The sequence below is a fragment of the Pan paniscus genome, chromosome 10, assembly GCF_029289425.2.
Source record: "Pan paniscus chromosome 10, NHGRI_mPanPan1-v2.0_pri, whole genome shotgun sequence".
NCBI classification, from domain to species: Eukaryota; Metazoa; Chordata; class Mammalia; order Primates; family Hominidae; genus Pan; species Pan paniscus.
Genome location: NC_073259.2, coordinates 104,993,305 through 105,015,062, shown reverse-complemented (window position 1 = coordinate 105,015,062; position 21,758 = coordinate 104,993,305). Strand labels below are relative to the sequence as shown.

Genomic DNA, 21,758 nt, shown 5'->3' with positions numbered 1-21,758 from the left:
CTTCAAAGATATTATTTGTGAAAATACTTTGAAAACAGCAAAACACAATGTTTTAGTCAGTATTAGTTCTTGATAACTGAAAATTGTTAATTTGGTATATATCTGTGGTATGTATCTTGGAAGGCAATTTCTGAGATGGCTTCTAATGACCCCTGCCTTTGGCGTGGCTATCCTTGGGTAATCTCCTCCCTTTGAACGTGGCTTGGACCTAGTAACTTGCTTCTAACAAAAGTAATATGAAAAAGTAGTGAGATGTCACTTCCAAGATTAAGGTTATTAACATAATCTTAAGAGAGGGCTTCCATTTTGGATGCCCTCTCGAATTCTCTTGTTCACCGGCTCTGAGGTAAACCAGCTGCCATGTTGTTGGCTGCCCCACATATAAAGAAGCTCATTGGCATGGAACTGATATCTCCAGCCAACAGCCATAGGAATGAGTTTGGAAACAGTTCCCTGCCCAGTTGAGTCTTAAGTTGAATGAAGCTCTGGTTGACATCCTGATTGAAGCAGGAAGATAGACTTGAAGGCAAAGGTACTCAGCCAAGTCATGCTCAGTTCTTAATACACAGAAATTATGAGATGATAAATGTTTGTTTTTTTAAGCCTCAAAGTGTTGGAGAGATTTGTTACACAGCATAGATAATGCAATTCACTTTTCATTTTCACGAGAATACTTCTAAGTAGTTCTTACCATCTCCTTTGCCTAGGGACTCATCACCTCCCTTGTTAACTACAGCATCTATAACAAATTAGAAAATCAAATTTTAAAACTAGTGAAAAAGAAACCATATCAATTTAGGCTTCTTATTCATTCCCCAAAGAGTTCAGAGACTAACAATCTTAAAAAGCTAAATACGAGTGAGGTTAAAGGTAGGAGAGTACTGATTTAAATTTCTCTTTTACATTATTTTAGCTTCATTCACACTTTAGCAGCAAATATGAACAGATAATTCTATAGTACAGTCATTTAAGGAGGCAGCAAGGTATAGTGTAACAAGCCCTGGGGTAGGAGGTAGGTTATGGAGAGCTATAATCCAGTTCTGCCTATACCACTTAATAGCTTTGTGACCTTGGACAAGTCTCAAATGCAATTAAGTTTCAGTTTCTGCATCTACAAAATGGGGATAATGTCCAGATAAGCTCACAAAATTGCTTTGAGGATCAATTGAAATAATACAAAAATATTTTGCAAAGCAGAACAAAGTTTTATTAGTGTTTATTTCCATGGTAGAATATGTATAAGATTATTTTAATCCTGTAATATTCATTTGCCAGTCCATAACAAAAATTGTAAAATTCAAATTTAACAGGTTAATTAAAAATGAGCCAAAGTCATTAACGAATTTACCAGAAATTCAAATGGCCAATAAACACACAATTATATCAGGAGAAATATCATCTATGTGCATGTGTGTATATGTACCCAGTAATTGCACAGCATGAACATGCACACTTTTAGAAGTTATTAGCTTCCTTATCGATACTTTGGAACCATAATGAATCTGGAGGGCGTATGACTCAAATGCTAGTAACATTTTTAAACATAGCAAAAGTAATTAAAGAAAAAAGTAATTTATTCATTTGTCTTAAAAACTATTAAAGAGAATTTAATTTATAACTCAAACCCTTCCAAAAAGCCCCTTTGTACATTCTTCAATGCAAAAGTTCCTCCAGAGGAGTCTCACTGGCCAAAACTCCCAATTCAGCACTAATCCCAGAAACCTTTCTCAACTCCAGCACTAGTCACTTTTCTCTCCACCTACATCCATCCTCTGTTTACCCTTTACAATGTAGTTTGATGTAGTTCGACTTCTCTTCATCCTGAAAGAAAAGAATCCTTCCTCTTTCAGTTTGACTTAGCAATTTAAATAGAAATTTGCAGGCCAGGGTAAGGCAGAAGATACTCAATAATTCTGTACCACCACGTATGTATTTATTCCTTCTGACTATAAAATTGTAGAAAATTTGGAAAAGAGACAATTTTAAAGTAAAAAATGAAATTGTATAAGATAATGAGTGGATGAAACAACTTCGAGATCCTGCTGTTGACATGGTACACTTATAATAATAAATACACAAATCTTTGTGGGCTTCTCTGAGTATTTTCTGAGATAAATTTGTAGAAATGGAATTACAAGGCCAAAAAGTATGAATATATTAACTCTGTCAAATTACCCTCTAGAAATGTATCCATGTTATTAATATTGCTGTTAGCAATGAGGTAACTCCATTCCACTAAGAAAAACATTATGGATGTTAGTACCAAAAAGACACACCTAAACAATGTACTTAGTTCAGACACTATGAAGAATAACAAATAATGCTTCTATTTATCAAGCTGGCAAAATTTGCTTTTTATTATGCCAACTTTTTTATGGGGTCGTGGGAGGTGTACACCTATACACACACAATTTTTTAAATTAGGAAGACTTTTTTGCATATCAAAACATCTAAAATTTTAGTAACATTAATTTAGAAGTAGATACAAGGGACAGATTGCCTATGAAGGTAAAAACTTCCTTCAAGAAACTTTTGTGGAAATTAAAATGCCAGCTTGAGAGCTATTTGCGTAATTCCCATGTGAAAATTACCAGCGTATATTTTACAATGATAACATTTGAAATATCAGGGCAAAGAAAAAGATACCACCCCAGGGATGGAGAAAATTAGCAAACTGATCCGTGAATAGAGTTGAACTAAAGCTATTATTCACATCTTTTAGCCAGAATAAAAATATTAACTACCAGCAAGAGAACAGGATCCCTGAACAGACTTACCATCTCTGATAGGTGAGAACATGTCACCTAAACTACTTTTCCCAGTATCATCAAAGCTGGAGAAATCCTGATTTTTTCCACTGTCTGTTTCCTTAGATAAAGTGTCTGTGTTTATGCTTCGAGGCAAACCTTATAGGAATTAGATATAAAAATCAATGTTATTACATCTAAATAAATTTTATCATAAGCTAGGTTGTAAAAATTAATGTATCACTCATATTGTTGGTAATATTACAACTATGAGCATAAGGAGAATAAAACAGAATATGACAAGAGCTAAAGTTAATCAGGATTTTCATGGAACAATAAAACAGAATATGACAAGAGCTAAAGTTAACCAGGATTTTCATGGAACAAAAGGTTCCTCAAAAGAAAACAGCTTATTTGTTCATACAGTAATACCTTATTTTAGCCATTTTGTTGGAATTTTTCTAAAATAATTTATATACTTTGCTGCTCTCTTAAAGTACACTGAACACAACTTACTTTTGCTATTGACTGACTCATGATCATCTACTAATGTGATTTTTTTTAGTCTGTAAGGCATATAGAGTGATGCCTAACATACAGCAGGATTCAATTAATGTTACTTTTCTTCCCTGACTTGCAGTGAAGGGGTTTTCTGTCTTTTCTTTCACTAACAGTGGGAGCTTAACATTGCCCTCAGCATTACAGATCTCAAATGACTTCACTAACCTCCACAGTTTCAAAGAGGAAGCAAACCAGGACACCAAACTCATAAAGAATAGTAAGGTAGACAACAATAAAGAGACGGCAGCAGTTTATTTTTTCTGGCAGTGTATAAACACATGGCTTTAGGGTAGGGACCTTTTAAGAGGAGCTCAGCAGGCTCAGAAGCTTCTGTTTCATTACTGGAGTAAGGACAGTTTTAGAGGTTCGAAAATTTTGATTAAAGTCTGCCATCAGGATTGGTAGCACGTTACTGTATTACATTTTAAAAAGTGCTTTATTTGGCATCTCAGGCCCAAATGAAAAACTGAAAAGTGAGATGAAAACAAAGAACAGCCTGCATATCCAAAAATGCCCAAGACTGGCTAATAAAATAAACTTTTCTAATAACACCTGCTATAAAGTTAAAATATTACCAAATCATTTGTACTATTGTTGAAGAGTGTCTATAGCAAGAGTTCAGTTGTTATAAAGAAGAAATTTCCTCTCCTTTTTTCCAGGTCCTTAACATGTTTGAATGCATAACTCAGCCTCTGAAACTTTAGGAAACAGAAGTTTGGTATCATTTGAAAACAGCGCTAAAGTCTTATTCTTTTCTTCTTAAATGGTGATTTCCTTCTAAAACTAAGTACAAAAAACAAGTTTAGAGAAGTTCTTTGAAATAACTAAATCAGGACAACTTCAATAGAAGCAACAGAATTTTTTTCTGAACTTTAATTTTATACAAAGCTTAAAATAATAATAGTGATGATCATGATGACCACAATGATAGTATCAACACCATAGTGTACTGAGTGCCTACCATGTGTCAGGTACTTCCAATACATTTTCTCTGATTTTCACAATAACCCTAACAGTTAAATGTCATCTTAAATGTATACAGGAAAAAAATGAGACCCAGAAAGGTTAAGAAAATTGCCTAAAAGCATCCTGGCCGGAACTGACAGATCTGAGACTGAGTCTACTATTCTCAATGTTTCAGAGGCAAAGAAAAATGTGTGTGTGTGAGAGAGAGAGAGAATGAGAGAGAGAGGAAGAGAAAGAGAATGATGAAGCAAATGTGGCAAAATTTATAAAGTGCATCTGCCAAAGGGTAATGCTCAGGAGTTGTCTGTACTATTCTTAAAACTTTTCTATAAGATGACAATCATTTCAAAATACAATTAATACACAAACATTGTTAATTTTGTGGGGGCAGAGCACTCACTTTGCCAGAAATGTTGGGAATCTACCAAGAGTTATCGTTAATCCATGACCCTGAAAGATCCAAGTCTTTGATTTGCAAATTAATGCTGTCTTTGTTAAACAAGAGCCTTCTTACTATAAAACTAAATGAATAATGGAGAGACTTCAGAGAGTTTACAGTGAATGAGAGAATCTTTATTTTGTTTAATTTTTGAAAATTTTGAAAAAAGATAATTTTCATAATATAGTTAATTCAACATGTTGGCAGACATTACTCAAAGTTATATTTCAAAAATAATTTCTTCCTTAAGTAGATATCAGTTGTCTTTGTCTCCAGGAGTTCCTAAAAAGAACCTAATTATTTTCCTAATATATAATGGCTCTTATATAAGGATGATACAGATATTCACAGGAAACTTATAGTGAATATACTTACTTTAAAATACTACTCCACACTATCAAGATCAACAAATTAAAGTTCTGCTTCTACTTGGAAATAGCAAAATCATGCTAAAAAAAACACCAATAAATATTTTTGCCCAAGTATTTATCCTGAAAAATTTAAAAGACATGGATATATGTATTTCTACTGAGCACAATATTTCAGAAACATACTAGTATACCATGTAGACTTTCTAAAGTATTTGTTGCATGTTGACAGTATAGCATAACTTCTTAAAATAAAAATGAAAAGGTTTTCAGGAATTTACAGAATATTTTCTTTATTGTGAGCAAGAAATATTTTCTACAATAAGTATGAGAAAGCTTATCATATAACACATCAATAAAGTCTAAATGAATCCTGTTTCAGAACTGTTTCACCAATTACATGAGAGAAGAAGAAATCATTAAAAATTGGAACATTCTCATTTATTTTTATTTAACAGTGTCAAAGTTTCATATTTTCTACTGGTTAATCTGAAGACACAATGAAAAGCCATTCAGTCTGTAGTAGTATTAAGGATGAATAATTTCTGAGTTAGCCTCCTTCCATTTTTAAGATAATATTTCTCACAAGAGAAGTTTAGCTAAACAATAAGGGCCTTTTAACATTTTTGAAATTAATAGCCAAAGTTACTATTTTCACTTCTTCAATGATTTTCACTTCTACTAATTTTACCTAAGTACTCAAATAAATTTGAGTTCTAGGTTCTTGAAGAATGTGCTAATTATATGCCAGCCAAAAACAAAAAACAAAAAAAAAAACAAACCAACCCTCCAACAATATATAAGCAACATTTACCTGCTTTTTCTTGAACAGCAACTGTTCCTTTCCCCACAGCTGATGTCATAGGTTGTGGTAGAACTGTGGCAATGGATGTGGCGGGTGCTTCTCTGACAATTCCGGAATTCTGAACTCCTCCACTAGCAGCATTCACATTAACACTTCGTTTGTTCACTGTTGTGGGCTTATTTGAACAGCCTTTATTTAAACTTGACTGAAATGTAATGGAATATTTAAAAGCTCAGGTTACTAATGTTTCATACTATACATTAATATTTTATAAATTCCCTGTTAGATTAAAAAATATATTTTTTTCCTTGCAAATCTTAAGCTTGCTGGCAGACCTGAGTTTCCCTCTAAATCAAAATGTCTTTTAAAATACTTTTAAAAAGAGAGATATATAAGAAGAAAAAAAAAAGAAAAAAGTTTTAAAACTAAATATCAAATGGCTTTGTACTAAAATTATTATACATTACATGTAAAATCATTATGTAATTATGAAACAAAACTATACTGTTTAATTGACCACATATAATTTCCATATTCTGAGTTAGATTTATTTAATAAAATAAAAAATGCTGAAAAGAAAATGTCTCACCTTAGTAAGAACAGTGGAGTACTGAAATGCTATACACTGCACAGATGTCTTGTGAGCACTGATGGTCTTAACTGGTGATTTCAACATTCTTAAATCATATTGATATATTTTCCCCCGGGAAGATCCAATAGCCAAAGTGGCTCCATCAGGCATGAAATCTACCGCAGTTAGAGGAGTGTCAGCCACTAAAGTTTTCACTAGCCTTTGGAAAGGAGAACAAAGTATGTGTAGAAATGTTAGTGTGTACAGGTATATTAGCTTATATAAGTAACTATATACCAAAACCAGAGTTATTAACACTTCCAACTGGTCAAAGAGCACACATATCCCAAATATTTCTTTAAAGCATAATTTCAGAATTTGACTTAGAGACATTTCTAATAAAATGGCATATAGAGAACCGCTAAACATTCCATCTTACTTTTCTATTCACTTCCAATAGGTACATCCCGCATCTTATAGAAGCAGCACCTATTTCTTTAATTATTACTCTGACAGTGAATGTAGCAGAACTGCCTATTACGCCACAAACAGGGGCTCTGGCCTCAGGGTTGAGGAGGGCCTAAGTATCCACTTTCCATTTATTGACCTGCTTAGGCCTCACGAGGACTATGACCTTTCACAGGGGAGCAGCTGTTACTTTGTTCTTAGTTGTACAGTCTTGGCCAAAAAGCTAAGAGGAACACAGTTCACATGCTTGATCCTTAGGAAGCTAATAAAGAAATACGGATGGTGATCTGCTGAAGCTGAGCTCTTTACTGGTGTGTCTAGTAGAAAAGAAGAATGGCTTACTGGGCTCTCAGTAAATTGTTCCATAAAAGAAGACAGCAAATAAGTCCTAACAGTAAAAATTCTAGTATCATAATAAAGGCTGACAGTGGGACCTTCCCTTGTAGGAACATTCATACTCCACATGATCTACAGACAGTGGTAAACATCTTGAATACAACTGTATCACTCTTGCATTCTTTTGTTTTTGTTTTTGTTTTTTAGCTAACTAAGCATACCTAAATTTAACAAGAAGAGGGTACAGTGGGCCCAAATGCTTAGAAGATTATGTACACCAGTACATAATCAGTATTTCTCAAGTGGGTGCTCCCAGGTTGTCCCTGGTTACTACCAGGGGACATCTGACAATGTCTGGACACAATTTAGGCCATTGGTATTTAGTAAGCAGAGGCCAGGGATGCTGATGAATATCCTACAATACCCAGGACAGCCCCTCACAACAAAGAATTACCCAGCCCAAAATGTCAATCGTTTCTAAACCTTCCTCTAGATAATTAATCAGTTTTAAAGCAAATTAATCATTTGGGTTAAAAACATATGCATTTTATCATATTGTGGAAAAGATGCTAAAATTAAAATGTGAAATCATTAAGATGTCATCTCTCTATGTTCATGTTTCAGAAGTACTCTAAATACTACCTGCAACCCATCTATTTTTTTCTGCATGAGAAGAAAATTCTTTCTTACTAGATTCATCAACTGTACAAACTTTAGGACCCCTGGACATTAATCAGAGGTCTATATAAATCACAAATATGCCTGTTAATGGAATAATAGCTATTTGCTACTAAATTAAGAAATAAGAATGTCACACTTACTTCTTACTTGAAGTGTCATAGAGGATGATTCTTTTATCCAAGCCTATGGTTACAAAGAGCAATTCATTGACAGGAGAAAAACAGATGCCTGACGCTGGAGCTTTGTGTACACTGTCAAAGTTATGGTATGGACTCTGACTATTTACATCCCAGAGAGTTACTATTCCATTATCCGAAACACTGCCCAGTAGTGATTTCTTAAACAAGGAGTACTTCAAGTGCCGAACAGACTATAAAAATGAAAGAATAAATTTTATGTAATTATAAGCATTCATAAGGACATTTGATATAAGCCATATAAATTATGGCCAACCACACTATTCACATGGGGTTTAGGATTTCTCTGATGTGTAAGAGTGACAGGTTTCAGCCAGACGTGGTGGCTCACGCCTGTAATCCCAGCACTTTGGGAGGCCGAGGCAGGTGGATCATCTGAGGTCAGGCATTCAAGACCAGCCTGGCCAACCTAGTGAAACCCCATCTTTATTAAAAATACAAAAATTAGCTGGGCATGGTGGCAGGCGCCTGTAATTACAGCTACTTGGGAGGCTGAGGCAAGAGAACCACTTGAACCTAGGAGGCAGAGGCTGCAGTGAGCCAAGATCACACTATTGTACTCCAGCCTGGGCGACAGAGTGAGACTCTGTCTTAAAAACAAAACAAAACAAAACAAAAAAACCCAACTCTGTCTTAAAAAAAGAAAAAGAAAAGAAAGGGTAACAAATTCCAATCATGACAACCACGGTGTCATTCAGTGGACCATAAGATGACATACCAATACCTGAAACATACCAATCAATAGCCTATTAATATTTGTCATTTTATTATCTTGGAGTATAGCTACCTCAATCTTCTCCTTTCAGAGGAAAAATATAATACATTGAGATTATCTACATTAATTCATCAGGGTTAGAACATCCACCATATATAAAAGGCCTAGTCACAGTCAAATCAACAAGTATAAGGGAATACTGGGAGAAAAAAAAAAAGCAATAATATTTTGTATTTGTTTTCTATATTTTAGATATTTTGATACATTTGTTTGAATCTGAGCATCTGATGCACTGACAATTCAACACCTGAAGCATAATTTAAAAAAAAATTAAACCACAAAGGAAAAACTGGCAACACTCTAGACTGGGGATGGACTATATCCATTGTTTCAAAACCATTAGCCTGAGGGCAATGCTGGCCTTTCTCTAAACACAAATCCCTGCAGGTAGTGGAGATATTCTCTCTTCCTAGTTTCCATGGACCAGAATAAACAAAGATTTAGTTTGAATAAACTGATCTTAGATTAAAACTAACTGAATTTTATCTACTTTTCTTTTTTACTAAAATGTTATTGTCAAACTTGTATTAATGTTGTCATTTACTAGGCGGAGAATTAAGTACTTTACATTTAAGCTAATTTTTCCCTATGAATTTATATTCTACTTAATTCTAAAATGTCTCAAATAATATATATTAGCTCTCAACAACAACAAAAAATGTCTAGGAAATACAGAAACCAAATGCTAAGAAAAAAAAACAAAAAGGAGTTATTAGTCACCTGGCACCTAAGTTAAGACAATTAATATGTTAACCCATTAAATTTGCCCATTTTCATATGGCTAAGGTACAAAGAGAAAATGTTGGTTTATATAATTTTTATTTTTGTTGGGAAAAAGTATATCCACTTGAATAGTCAAATCTTTTCTCTGGTCCATATTCAAGAAAAAATAAACTACATGAATGTTAACTATATAAAAGACACAGACCTACTTAGTGCATTATGTTAATGATTACAGAGTCATACACAACATATCAAAATATAAGGCAAAATATGTTTTCTAAAAAGATTTCTACAGCACTTTAGGAGTTCATATAGTTATGGTCCTTCACATGATCTAAATTTAGACTAAATACACAAGTAGAATTTTTAAAAACACCATAAAAATCACAGACCTGGTAGATTCTCGAAGTTCATAAAGTTTAACCTCTTAGCAACAGCAGGAATTTTCCTACAACATCCTTAAAACATGGTTATCCAGAATCTGTTTGCATGTATCAAGCAACAAGGAGCTTACCACTGTCTATAACACAACTTGATAACCAGTTAAAAATGTATTCTTGATCAAGACAAAACCTAAATTCTGTATCTTACTTCAAGTTCTTGGGACCTACATGGCAGCCTATTTAAAAAAAAAAAAAAAAAGGCTAAAGATAATGATAAATGTTCCCTTCAGATTAACCTAAGTTCAGTGGATGCTCAGCAAACCTCTGTATGATTTAGGTGAATTACTTAAACTCTCCAAAACTCAGTGGTCTCATTTACATAATAGATAACACTCTTGTTTTCCTGACACAATTATTTTGAGGATTAAATAGCATTTCTGTACAGAATCAGGTACACAGTAGCCATCACCATTTCCAGAAGTTCATAACTTACTTGCTCATCATTGCTTATGTACCCACCATTCAACCATCTTTTACATATTTTTTAAAAGACCCTTAAGTAACGACATTGAATTCTTTAAATGTCTCCAATTATTTCTGTGATAATAACAGAATTTCATTTCTTTTTTTTTTTTTTTTTTTTTTTGAGACGGAGTCTCGCTCTGTCACCCAGGCTGGAGTGCAGTGGCGCGATCTCGGCTCACTGCAAGCTCCGCCTCCCGGGTTCACGCCATTCTCCTGCCTCAGCCTCCCGAGTAGCTGGGACTACAGGCGCCCGCCACCACGCCCGGCTAATTTTTTGTATTTTTAGTAGAGACGGGGTTTCACCGTGTTAGCCAGGATGGTCTCGATCTCCTGACCTCGTGATCCGCCCGCCTCGGCCTCCCAAAGTGCTGGGATTACAGGCGTGAGCCACCGCGCCCGGCCCAGAATTTCATTTAACTTTCTATATCTATTAAATCTTCTCTTTAGAATATCATTAAGATATTAGCTAAGAATCCTGGATAAACAAAACACTGATTTACTAAATTATATATATATATAATTTATATATAAATATATTTACTTGTGTGTGTGTATTTTTATATATATATATATATATATATATATATATTTTTTTTTTTTTTTTTTTTTTAGAGAGACAGGATTTTGCCATTTTGCCCAGGCTGGTCTCAAACTCCTGGACTCAAGCACTCCACCTGCCTCAGCTTCCCAAAGTGCTGGGATTACAGGTGTGAGCCACCGCACCCAGCCTCCAAATTATATTTAAAATAAATATTAACTTATTTCAGTATCAGCAGCATTTAAGTCATTAACTCCCTATCTTGTTCCAGACTAAACTATTTATAAGAAAAGAATTAAATCAAGAAGCTTATGGGGGGAAAAAAATCCCGGCAGTATAAGCAGCAATGCTATTTTTTCCTATACCACATTATTGTGTAAGAATGTTGCATGTTTGTGGAGGAGGGAGATTGTTTCTAAATATAAAAAACCTACCACTCACTAGAGGTGGGGGGAAGGTTTCGAAAACTTATTTAAAAGTAGTTACACACAATATATAGATGAAAAGCATGGCTGTGTTCCAATAAACTTTACAAAAATAAGTTGGCTAGACCATAGGTTATAGTTTTTCAGTCTCTACTAAGATAATTATTTAATAGAAAAAATATTTTTGATCACAAAGAAGAAGAAAAACCATCCATAATCCCACCACCCAGAGAAAAGGTGGTTGACATTTTGAGGGGGTATCCTTTAAGTATTTTTCTGTGTGTATGTATGCTTCTGTGTATTCAGTAGAGTATCAACAGAAAACCTGGAATCATACTTCATTATAAACAGCCATGTCAATGTTTTCTACTTGGTTTTAATAGCTGTTTAAGATATGAATGCATGAGTATACTAATTTACCTAAATAATATCATGTTAGACATTTGGGTTACTTCTGATTTGCAAGTACTCTGATTACTATCCTTTTTTAAAATTGTTAATTTATGAAAAAAATTGTAATTCATTGATGTTCATGCCTTAAAGGTTCTCAGTTGAAAATATGAAATGACTATTTGTCTTTCTTCTTTTGCAAACTGCTCATTATTCTACTCTGCCTATTTTCTATTGGGCTATGAAGATTTTTAAAATACTAATTTGCAACTGCTCTTACATTGCAACTGCTCTCATACATTGTAAATACCTTCCCTATTTCATTTAAATTTTGTGAATTTTTGTCTTGCTTTTTGTCAGAAGTTTTAAATTTTTATATATTTAAATTTATCAAACTTGTTGCCAGTGACTTATAACTATACTTCTTTATATTTATGCTTAGAAAAGCCTTCCCTTTGCACAGATAAGAACATACATTCACATCATTTTCTTACTAGGCACTATAAAGCAGTAAGAAATTAATACAAACATCTTAACATACATATGAACATACACACATATATATGGCCATAAATATACATAGTGTTCCTTTGACTCCATCCTATCTTCTTGATTCCCAGGGCCTTACATCAAGCACAAATCATCTGTCACCTAAGCCACTACATAGTTATCCCATTTCCATTCTCAGTGGCTTACTATCCATCCTGCACTCTGTTGCAGTAACTAACATCTTCAAACCTGAAAAATCTCAACATATTTGTCTTTTGCTTAAAATCCTTTCAATGGGAGGTCTCTGAGAAGTTACTGGTTATGGTGGTGGCAGAGTTTCTGAATGTCCGTCAATACTGTGAGTGCATGCGTACGTGTGTGTGTGCATGTATGTGTGTGTATGTGTATGTAGAAAAGCAGGCCTGAGACTATCTTTAAAAAGTCCCACACTCAGGGTTGGTCCTTGGCTAGCATCTGCGAACTTGGGTTTTGGAAGGGGTCCCACTGCCTTAACTCGTAAGAGTGGCTCACTCACTCTGCCTAAACTTATTTGTGATAGATATGGTTTAAGGCTGAACCACAGCTGAACACCTAATTTCCTTCTGGGAGTTCGGAATTTTGGTATGTGTTAGGCAGTGGACTCCTAGATATAACCAGCCCCCCCCCCCCGAATAAAAACCCTGGGCACTGAGGCTCTAACTAGCTTCCCTGGTAGACAACATTTCATATATGTTGTCACAATTTGATCCTGGAAGGGGTTAAGCACATCCACTCTAGGAGAAGACCCTTGGAAGTTAACATCTGGTTTCCTATGGCCTTCACCCCATGCACTTTTCTCTTTGCTGGTTTTGCTTTGTATTCTTTCACTATAAAATAAATCATAGCCATGAGTATGACTATATACAGAATCCTGTGAGTTCTCCTAGAGAATGACCAAATCTGGTCTTAGAAATCCCCAACACAGCATGTGAGAGAGAGACAGAGAAAGAGAGAGAGAGAAAGAGAGAGAGAGAGAGAGTGTGTGTGTGTGTGTGTGTGTTTTACAACAGATAATAAACTAGATGACCAAAAACTAAAATCCCACGGACAACATTTACAACAAACTAGATGATGAGGTATCCCCATGAACCCCCAAACACATGCTGAGAGGTCAAACAATTAACAGCCATAAGTCCTTCATGGTACTGGTGTCTGTGCAGAAGGAAGTAGAAGGAATAACAAGCAATCTGTGACAGATCTGAGAACAGAAGCAGCCCATAACAGCCAAAAGGTATTCACAGAAAAGCATGGTGGCCAATTTTACAACCTCAGTCAAAACCCAGAATATCCACTTCATTAACAGGTCTGTGCTACAGGTTTGCAGGAAGGTCAGGACAAGAGCAGTTTAGCCAGAGAATTCCAAAACTGACCAGTGAAAGTGTGTCCCTCTCAGGTCAGAGCCCCACACTGAGGAGATCTGCTAGAAGTGGAAGCAAACCTGAACAGGATGGAGGCAACAGAGCTGAAGGCAACAAAGGTTCACAGACAGGTGGAAAAGTAGAGCAGAGTCAGGGAACCCCAGAAAGCAAGCAGCCATTAAAAAAAAAAAATATATATATATATATATATACACACACACATATATGTGTGTGTGTGTGTGTGTGTGTATGAAAACAATAGGGAGCTCTGTAAAGTTAGAAAAGCCACTTTGACCTCCTTTTGTCTAGAAGTTCAGGGAAACTAAAACTAATTTCACAGATATATCCCACACAAACTTATGAAAACAAAGAGAACAAGGAGAAAAACGTTCTCAACAGATGATCAGAAAGAAAAAAAAAATACAAGACATTAAGAAAAAAAACATAAATTTAAAACTCAGAAAAGAGATGTCAGAACTTGGGGAAGAATTAGAAATTTTTTAAATCTCTTCAAAAATGAAGGCTAATTCAGAAGGAATTCAAAAATGAATAAACACAACAGACAATACCTTAAAGACAGGTTAAAAAGGAAGAAATTTTTAAAAATCAAAAAGAAATAACAAAAAAGTTTAAAAACACTTGAGAAAAAATGATAAACCACTGAAGATAAGCAAAGAAAATGCAACAACAAAAAATCCAAAGAGAGAAAAAGAATACTAAAAATTATAATTTAAGAAAAATTTCCAAAAATAAAAAAAGACTTGAAACTACATATTAAGAAACACACTATGGGCCGGGGGTGGTGGCTCACGCCTGTAATCCCAGCACTTTGGGAGGCCGAGGCGGGCAGATCACGAGGTTAGGAGATCGAGACCATCCTGGCCAACGTGGTGAAACCTCCATCTCTGCTAAAAAAGCTACAAAAAATTAGCCAGGCGTGGTAGCAGGCGCCTGTAGTCGCAGCTACTCGGGAGGCTGAGGCAGGAGACTGGTGTGAACCCAGGAGGCAGAGCTTGCAGTGAGCCCAGACAGTGGCACTGCACTCCAGCCTGGGCGACAGAGCGAAACTCTACCTCAAAAAAAAAAAAAAAAAAAAAAAGAAACACACTATGTACCTAACAATAGCAATACATAATGACCAACATCAAGATATATTCTAGAAAAATTACGTGGCTTTAAAGAAAAAAAAAATTCCTTTGAATAACCTAGGAATAAAAAACTAGTGACTTAAAAGGGTTTCAAAAGCTATGAAATCACATCACACATTTGAGACCAAAGATAATAGGGTAACACTTAAGCTCCTTAAAGAAAATGTAAGCCTGCTACTAAATTACGTTGAAAGAGAACTTGTACTCTCAAAGAAAAGAATCAAAAATCAGAAGATACATACTTATGAAAACAATATTAACATGTGCTCATTTTTATTATAAAAATTTGGAAAATAAAACAATAGAGGATTGTTTAGGTAAATGATGGCATTGAATAATGAAATACATCCAGTCATTAAAAATTATGGTTATGAAGACTAATAATATGAGGATACCCAGGGTAGATCACTAATGAGAACAGGCAGAAAACATGATTGGACAAACAGAATGAGTATTAACTATATGGACAGAAGACAGAGCTATACATAGAAACACTGTTAGAAAACATCTTTCAAATAGCTTTCTACTGAAGAAAATTTAGAAGAGAAAAATAGAAGGAGAAAAGTCTTTAAGAAGAAATATACAGATTTTCCATTTATTTTGTGCCTACATGTCAATTATAAAATTGCTCAAGAACATATTATATAGGCTAGTCAAGTGTATACAAATACTACAGAAATATATAGAGAATCAAAGAAATGTTATCATATAAACATTTTATACCAATGCTCCTATATAACATAAAAAAGACCACTTCTAGATAAAAAGTCTTTGTAGTCAAAGTTTTTGAGTGCTGCAATTCTGGTATAAATATAACCAGTCAATGAAATAAACCAATTTAGAATAGATTCATTCTTGAGAAAACTATTATTTCTAAAAATGTAATTAATATTTACATTTACCAGATCTCCATACTCAAGCAGACTATTAATGCTTACAAAATCTATACATAAAACATTTCATTTAGGAAAAGCAAATGGATTTAACATATACTGAATAACATATACTGAAATGTCACAGAAAACCTACATTTAAAGATCATTTTTTAATCTAAGGAATCAATGCAATAGATTGACATTTGTAATTGCTTTGGAAAAGGCTGCAGCTTGAGAAAGGTAACACAAGTTAGCCTATTTGTGAGCCTACGATGCTAAACTTGCTAAAGAGTGACATGCAATTATAACCTAAGTAGTCTGTCAGCCCAGGAGTTCTGCAGAAGCAGCAAGGCTCTCTTCCCCTGTAGAAAGACACTGTGATCCACATAAAGCTAATAACTTTAATTCAGCTCAGACATTTCAAAGTTGGATTCTAAATATACTCAGGAAATCTTATTTCAATATATACAATTCAGTATGATGCAGATTCTGTGAGATTCCACATTCCTATCGCTTTCACTAAGACACTAATTTGATCATTTTTAAAGATTTGAAATTCATAGTTCATAGAAGCAAAAATAGAAAAATTTTTAATTTAATCATAGATGTGCCCTATTTACCATTTTTCTCAATAAGTAAAACTGATCACAGAAATTGGCCTAACAGACTGAATTCAATTATGTCAACTTTTTGACAGATTTGAAATTTTTATGAACACTGTTTAAATGAACATGATATATATTATACACACACACACATACACACACAATTTTTTTTTTTTTTTTTTTTTGCTCTGTCACACAGGCTGGAGTGCAGCAGCACAGTCATGGCTCACTGCAGCCTCAACCTCCCAGGCTCAATCCCTCCTCTCACCTCAGCCTCCTCAGTAGCTAGGACTATAGGCGCGCACCACCACACCTGGCTAATTTTTGCATTTTTTGTAGAGATGGCGTTTCACCATGTTGCCCAGGCTGGTCTCCTGGGCTCAAGTGATCTGCCTGCCTTAGCCTCCCAAAGTGCTGGGATTCCAGGTGTGAACCACTGTGCCTGGCCACGATATTTTTAAACTGAACTGAATTTTGAGAAATCTTAACAAGTTTTTTTAATTAATAAACATTCATTAAGTAGCAATTCGATGCTTTGGGCCACAATCAGATAAAACAGGCAGTACTGCTTGCAGGAAAAAAAACTAATTTGAAAAAAAAAAAAAAATTCCAAAGGTTTAAATTATGCTGCCCATAAAAGGAAAACATAAGTATGTAAAATCATGAAAACTGTCTTTCCTCACTAAGAAAACTGGGACTGCATCCTTATCAGCAGAAGCCAACTTGCATTTCCTAGCCCATGTATTCTGTTTTAATGGTATAACTTATTGAAGAAAAATGAAATAAAATGGTACACAAAACAAATATAACCATTTGTTCCAGGGAAAGGGGAAAAAAACCAACACACTCTAGTCAAATTTTTCACCCTCTTTAATGCTCTCATTTTTAAATCAGTCTAAAACACAAAATATGATCACTGGGGTCAAGTTGCAACTGGGTTTGGAGGGAACACATTAAATCTAAAGATGTTCAAACCATTTTAGAGAAGTAAATCACAAAAGGTATTTTAATGGATTGGTATTCATTAAAAGCTCACAGTAATAGCTAACATCCACTGACCTGTTACCAAATGGTAGGCAATGTGATAAACACACTCACCATCTCATTTAGCCATCAAAAAAAAAAATCCCTTTGAAAGTATATTATTCTCACTTGAAAGATAAGGAAAAGGAGGCTTGAGAGTTAAGTAACTTGTTCAAGTTCACTGAGCTAGCTAAGGTGCTTTACTCCTAGTGCTCTCCAAATAAATGTGGGACTTACCACATAAAGCTACATCAGAAGATCCTACAGAGATACAGAATGCCCAAGCAGGAGGCAACAGGCCCATGAAGATCTCAAGTTCTAGTTTATCTGATCTTAGATAAGAGATAAGCTTTGAGCATTACTGTTTTCCTAAACTAAAAGATATATTTAATTCAGTTCCCTGTGCAAAGTTATCAATGAAAATCCTTTCAAAATTAACAATACAGCAACCTATCACATAGAATTTTAAAAGATACTGGTGTGAGGAAGAGGTATAGGTACATGTTGGACTCCTGCACAAAGAGACAAGAAAATAGTGTAAAGTTTCCAGAAGCTTTTCACCCTCAAACCCTTATATATTCAGCTGCTCCTGAGCTAGATATACAAAAGAAAATGCTACCACTTCTGAAGAGCTGATATGTAAAATAGTCAATTAAGAGTTGTATGATCTGAAAGTCCTGGAATCTGTTTTCTCATTTGTAAAATGAGAACATATACCTCACAAGTTAGTAACAAAAATTAAACGAGACAATGTAATTCAATGCAATGATCACAGTGCTGAAACACAATAAATGGTGGTAAGCATTCTATGCTGTGATAACCTCTGCTTACAATGCTCTCCAAATCCTCTCACCACATTCTCTGGTCCCTCCCCAAAAACCCAGGTCTGAATAACTTGGACTTTTCCTCAGGCTACCACTGAGACATCATTTCCTTTAAAATGCTTTTCCATTCTTCCCAAATGGCTTAGGTGTCTCTCCTTTAGGTTCCCTTGGAACTCTGCAGTTTATTGCTTTCACAGCACTCAACATTCTGTTTGGTTAACTGTATACTTATTGCTTATTGCTACTTTCATCTAGGATGAATAAATACGAATTATAGGAGCTAAATGATGTAAAACTTCCAACATAAATAGTAAAATCTGCCCACAATACACAGCATCCTAATAAGATAAAGGATATCTACAAAACAAACCTTACAATGACTATCATGCTTGGTAGTAAATTGAATGCTTCTTCCAGAATTTGGGGACAAAATAAAGATGTCCACTATCATCACTTCTATTCAACACTGGATTGGAGAGCCTAGTCAACGCAATAAAGAAAAAGTAATAACATATATAAAGATTAGGAAATAAGAAATAAAAACTTATCATTCACAGATGACAGCCATGATAGTCTATAAACTGTAAATACAAAAAAAAAAAACTACAAATTCTTTCAAAAGAATCAAGACTGTCCAAACTATTAAGTGAATTTAGCAGAATTTTTGGATAAAATGACAAAAGACAAATATGAACTGTTTCTCTCTACAAGCCACAAAGAATAGGAAAATAAAATTTAACAAAAAATGCAATTAGAAATGTATCATCAAAAAATCAAATGCATGGTAATAAATCTACTAAAAGATATGCAAGCCTTCTACAGTAAAAACAAAGCACTGCTAAGAAAAATTAAAGGCTTAGATAAATAGATAGTTATACCATGTTCATGGAAGAATCAATATTGTTAAGATAGTAGTTGTTCCTAAATTGGTCCATAGATCCAATATAATCTTAATCAAAATGAAGCAGATTTTTTGTTAGAAATGGGCAAGCTGATTCTAAAATTCAGCTAGAAATGCAAAAGGCCCATAGTAGTCACAGTGAACTTAAAAATATCACGATCTACCATAAAGCTACAATAAGCAAAACTAGTAACAGTCAAACTAGACCAACAGAACAAAATAGAACGACTACAAACTAACATATACAGTTACCAGTTTTGCATGAAGGCATTAATGTAATTCAGTGGGGATAGGTTGGTCTTTGTAATAAATAACATTGGTACAATTAGATATCTATAGGACCCTCTTTCACACAATACACAAAAATTAACTTGAAATGGATCATAACAAACATAAATAAGAAAGATAAAACAACAAAGCTTCTAAAAGAAAACACAGAATAGTATCTTCAAAATCTTGGGGCAGGCAAGATTCTTCAAGAGAACACAAAAAGCAACAAACATAAAAGAAAAGACTGACATATGAGACTTAACTTCATTAAATTTAAGAACTTCTGTTCACTAAAACACACACACACACACACATGCAAACAGGCATACAGTTTCACTCACACACACACACACACACAAACAGGTATTAAGGAGTAAAACAGCAAGCCATGGCTGAAGGAAGATATTTGCAACATGCATATCCCCAAAATGAATCTACCTGCAATACATAAGAAATTATAAATAAATTTTAAAAACACGAATAACCCAACATAAAAATGGGCAACAGACCTGAACAGTCACTTCACAAGAGGCATATAAAAATATACTTAACATCATTCAACATGGACAAATGCAAATTAAAACCACCATGAGACAGCACTACATAACCATCAAAGTGGCAAAAATAAGACAGATAATGCCAAGTATTAGCAAAAATGTGGAGCAACTGGATCTCACAGCCAGCTGGATTTCACTTTAGAAAATGTTTTGGCAATTTTTCATAAAGTAAAACTGTATGCCTATGCTACAATCCTGCAATTCCACTCCTAAGTATTTACTCAAAATAAATAAAAACATGTATCTTAAAAAAAGACTTGTACAAAAATATTCATGGTAGCTACCTTGTAACAGCTAAAACAAGACAATACACTGCTCATCAACAAAAGAATGGATAAATGGTGGCCCATTCATATAAGGAAACACTACACAGAATTAATACAGTATGAACTACTATTCCATGCAACCAAGCAAATGTAATGATGACTAAAAGAAACCAGACACATATGATTCCTTGCTTTTTTTTTTCTTTTGAGACAGGGTCTCACTCTGTCACTCAGGCTGGAGTGCAGTGGCACAATCAGAACTCACTGCAGCCTCAACCTCCCAGGCTCAAGTGATCATCCTGCCTCAGCCTCCCAAGCAGCTGGGACTACTGGCATGCACCACCATGCCTGGTGAATTTCTTTATATTTTTAATAGAGATGAGGTTTTGCCACATTGCCCAAGGTGGTCTTGAACTCCTGGGCTCAAGGGATCTGCCTGCCTCAGCCTCCCAAAGTGCTGAGATTACAGGTAGCCACCGCGTCTGGCCCACATATGATTCCTTTCATAAAATATGAGGTAGTGACTGGAAAAGACAAAATCAAGTCCTCTGGTGTGCTGGCAATGTACTATATCTTGATTTTGTTAGTAGTTACACCAATGTATTTACGTATACATAAAAATTCAACAAGCTGTACACTTAAGATATATGCACTGCACTTTATTGTAAGTTACACCTCAATTGTTTTAAAAAAATTTAAATCTTTTACACAAAATTAGGCCAAAAGGTATAGTCAAACCTAATGTTTTCAGGAATATTCCTTCATGTCTGATTTTAATAAGAAAACTCTCTAGCAAGATACAATAAGCATAAAAATTGAAGTATAAGAATATACATAGTAGTATCTGGTCTAATTTTTATGGTATTGAAAAGTCAGTCCAAAATTTATACATTTGTCATGCTTCTAACACACACAAAAAAAGAAAGTTACTCTATGTCCTTAAAAAAGATATTTGAACATTAATGATTTTTTTCACAATAGTTCCAAAGTTTATAGGCTTAGACTTTATGTCTCTCCTTTATCAAAATATAAATAAAAATCACCAAAACAAAATATAATAAGTTCCTGCTTTTATGACAATATTAGCACATTCTAAAGAGCATCCCTTTGGCAAATCATTTATCTTCATCCATAAAATGCAGAAAGCGAGATTACCTCTAAAGGCTATTTTTAATGTTCAAGGATTCTATGATTCTGACATTCAACTAATTAAAAACTCTGATTAATTTCCCTAAATACCTTCCAAAACAAGTCTTTTGTGTGACATTCAGTCTTACATCAATACTATATTCATATTTACCCTTTTCCAATCTTTTCTCACATTGGTCCTATATAAAGCCCATGCAATTTTCTTTCTCCTTATTTTTGTTAATGTGATTTCCTCCATGTAAAACATCCCTCTCCCAGCTGGGTGTGGTGGCTCATGCCTGTAATCCCAGCACTTTGGGAGACTGAGGCAGGCAGATCACTTGAGGCCAGGAGTTAAAGACCTGCCTGGACAACAT

At 34.6% G+C, this 21,758-nt stretch overlaps 1 protein-coding gene across 11 annotated transcripts in view; it reads right to left on the bottom strand.

Moving 5' to 3' along the window:
* The window catches only part of NEDD1 (NEDD1 gamma-tubulin ring complex targeting factor), a 77,762-nt gene that overhangs the window by 41,748 nt on the left and 14,256 nt on the right, over nt 1-21,758 (bottom strand). For all 11 annotated transcript variants that reach the window (XR_008620470.2, XR_008620466.2, XR_008620468.2 and 8 more), the window contains 5 exons: nt 8,083-8,312; nt 6,476-6,677; nt 5,896-6,091; nt 2,778-2,906; nt 692-739 (listed from right to left, as the gene is read on the bottom strand). Coding sequence is in view for 4 of the 11 variants with exons in the window: in XM_003832618.5 (XP_003832666.2) it covers nt 692-739; nt 2,778-2,906; nt 5,896-6,091; nt 6,476-6,677; nt 8,083-8,312 (805 nt within the window). In the remaining 7 variants the exon portion in view is untranslated. The remainder of the gene's footprint in view (nt 1-691; nt 740-2,777; nt 2,907-5,895; nt 6,092-6,475; nt 6,678-8,082; nt 8,313-21,758) is intronic.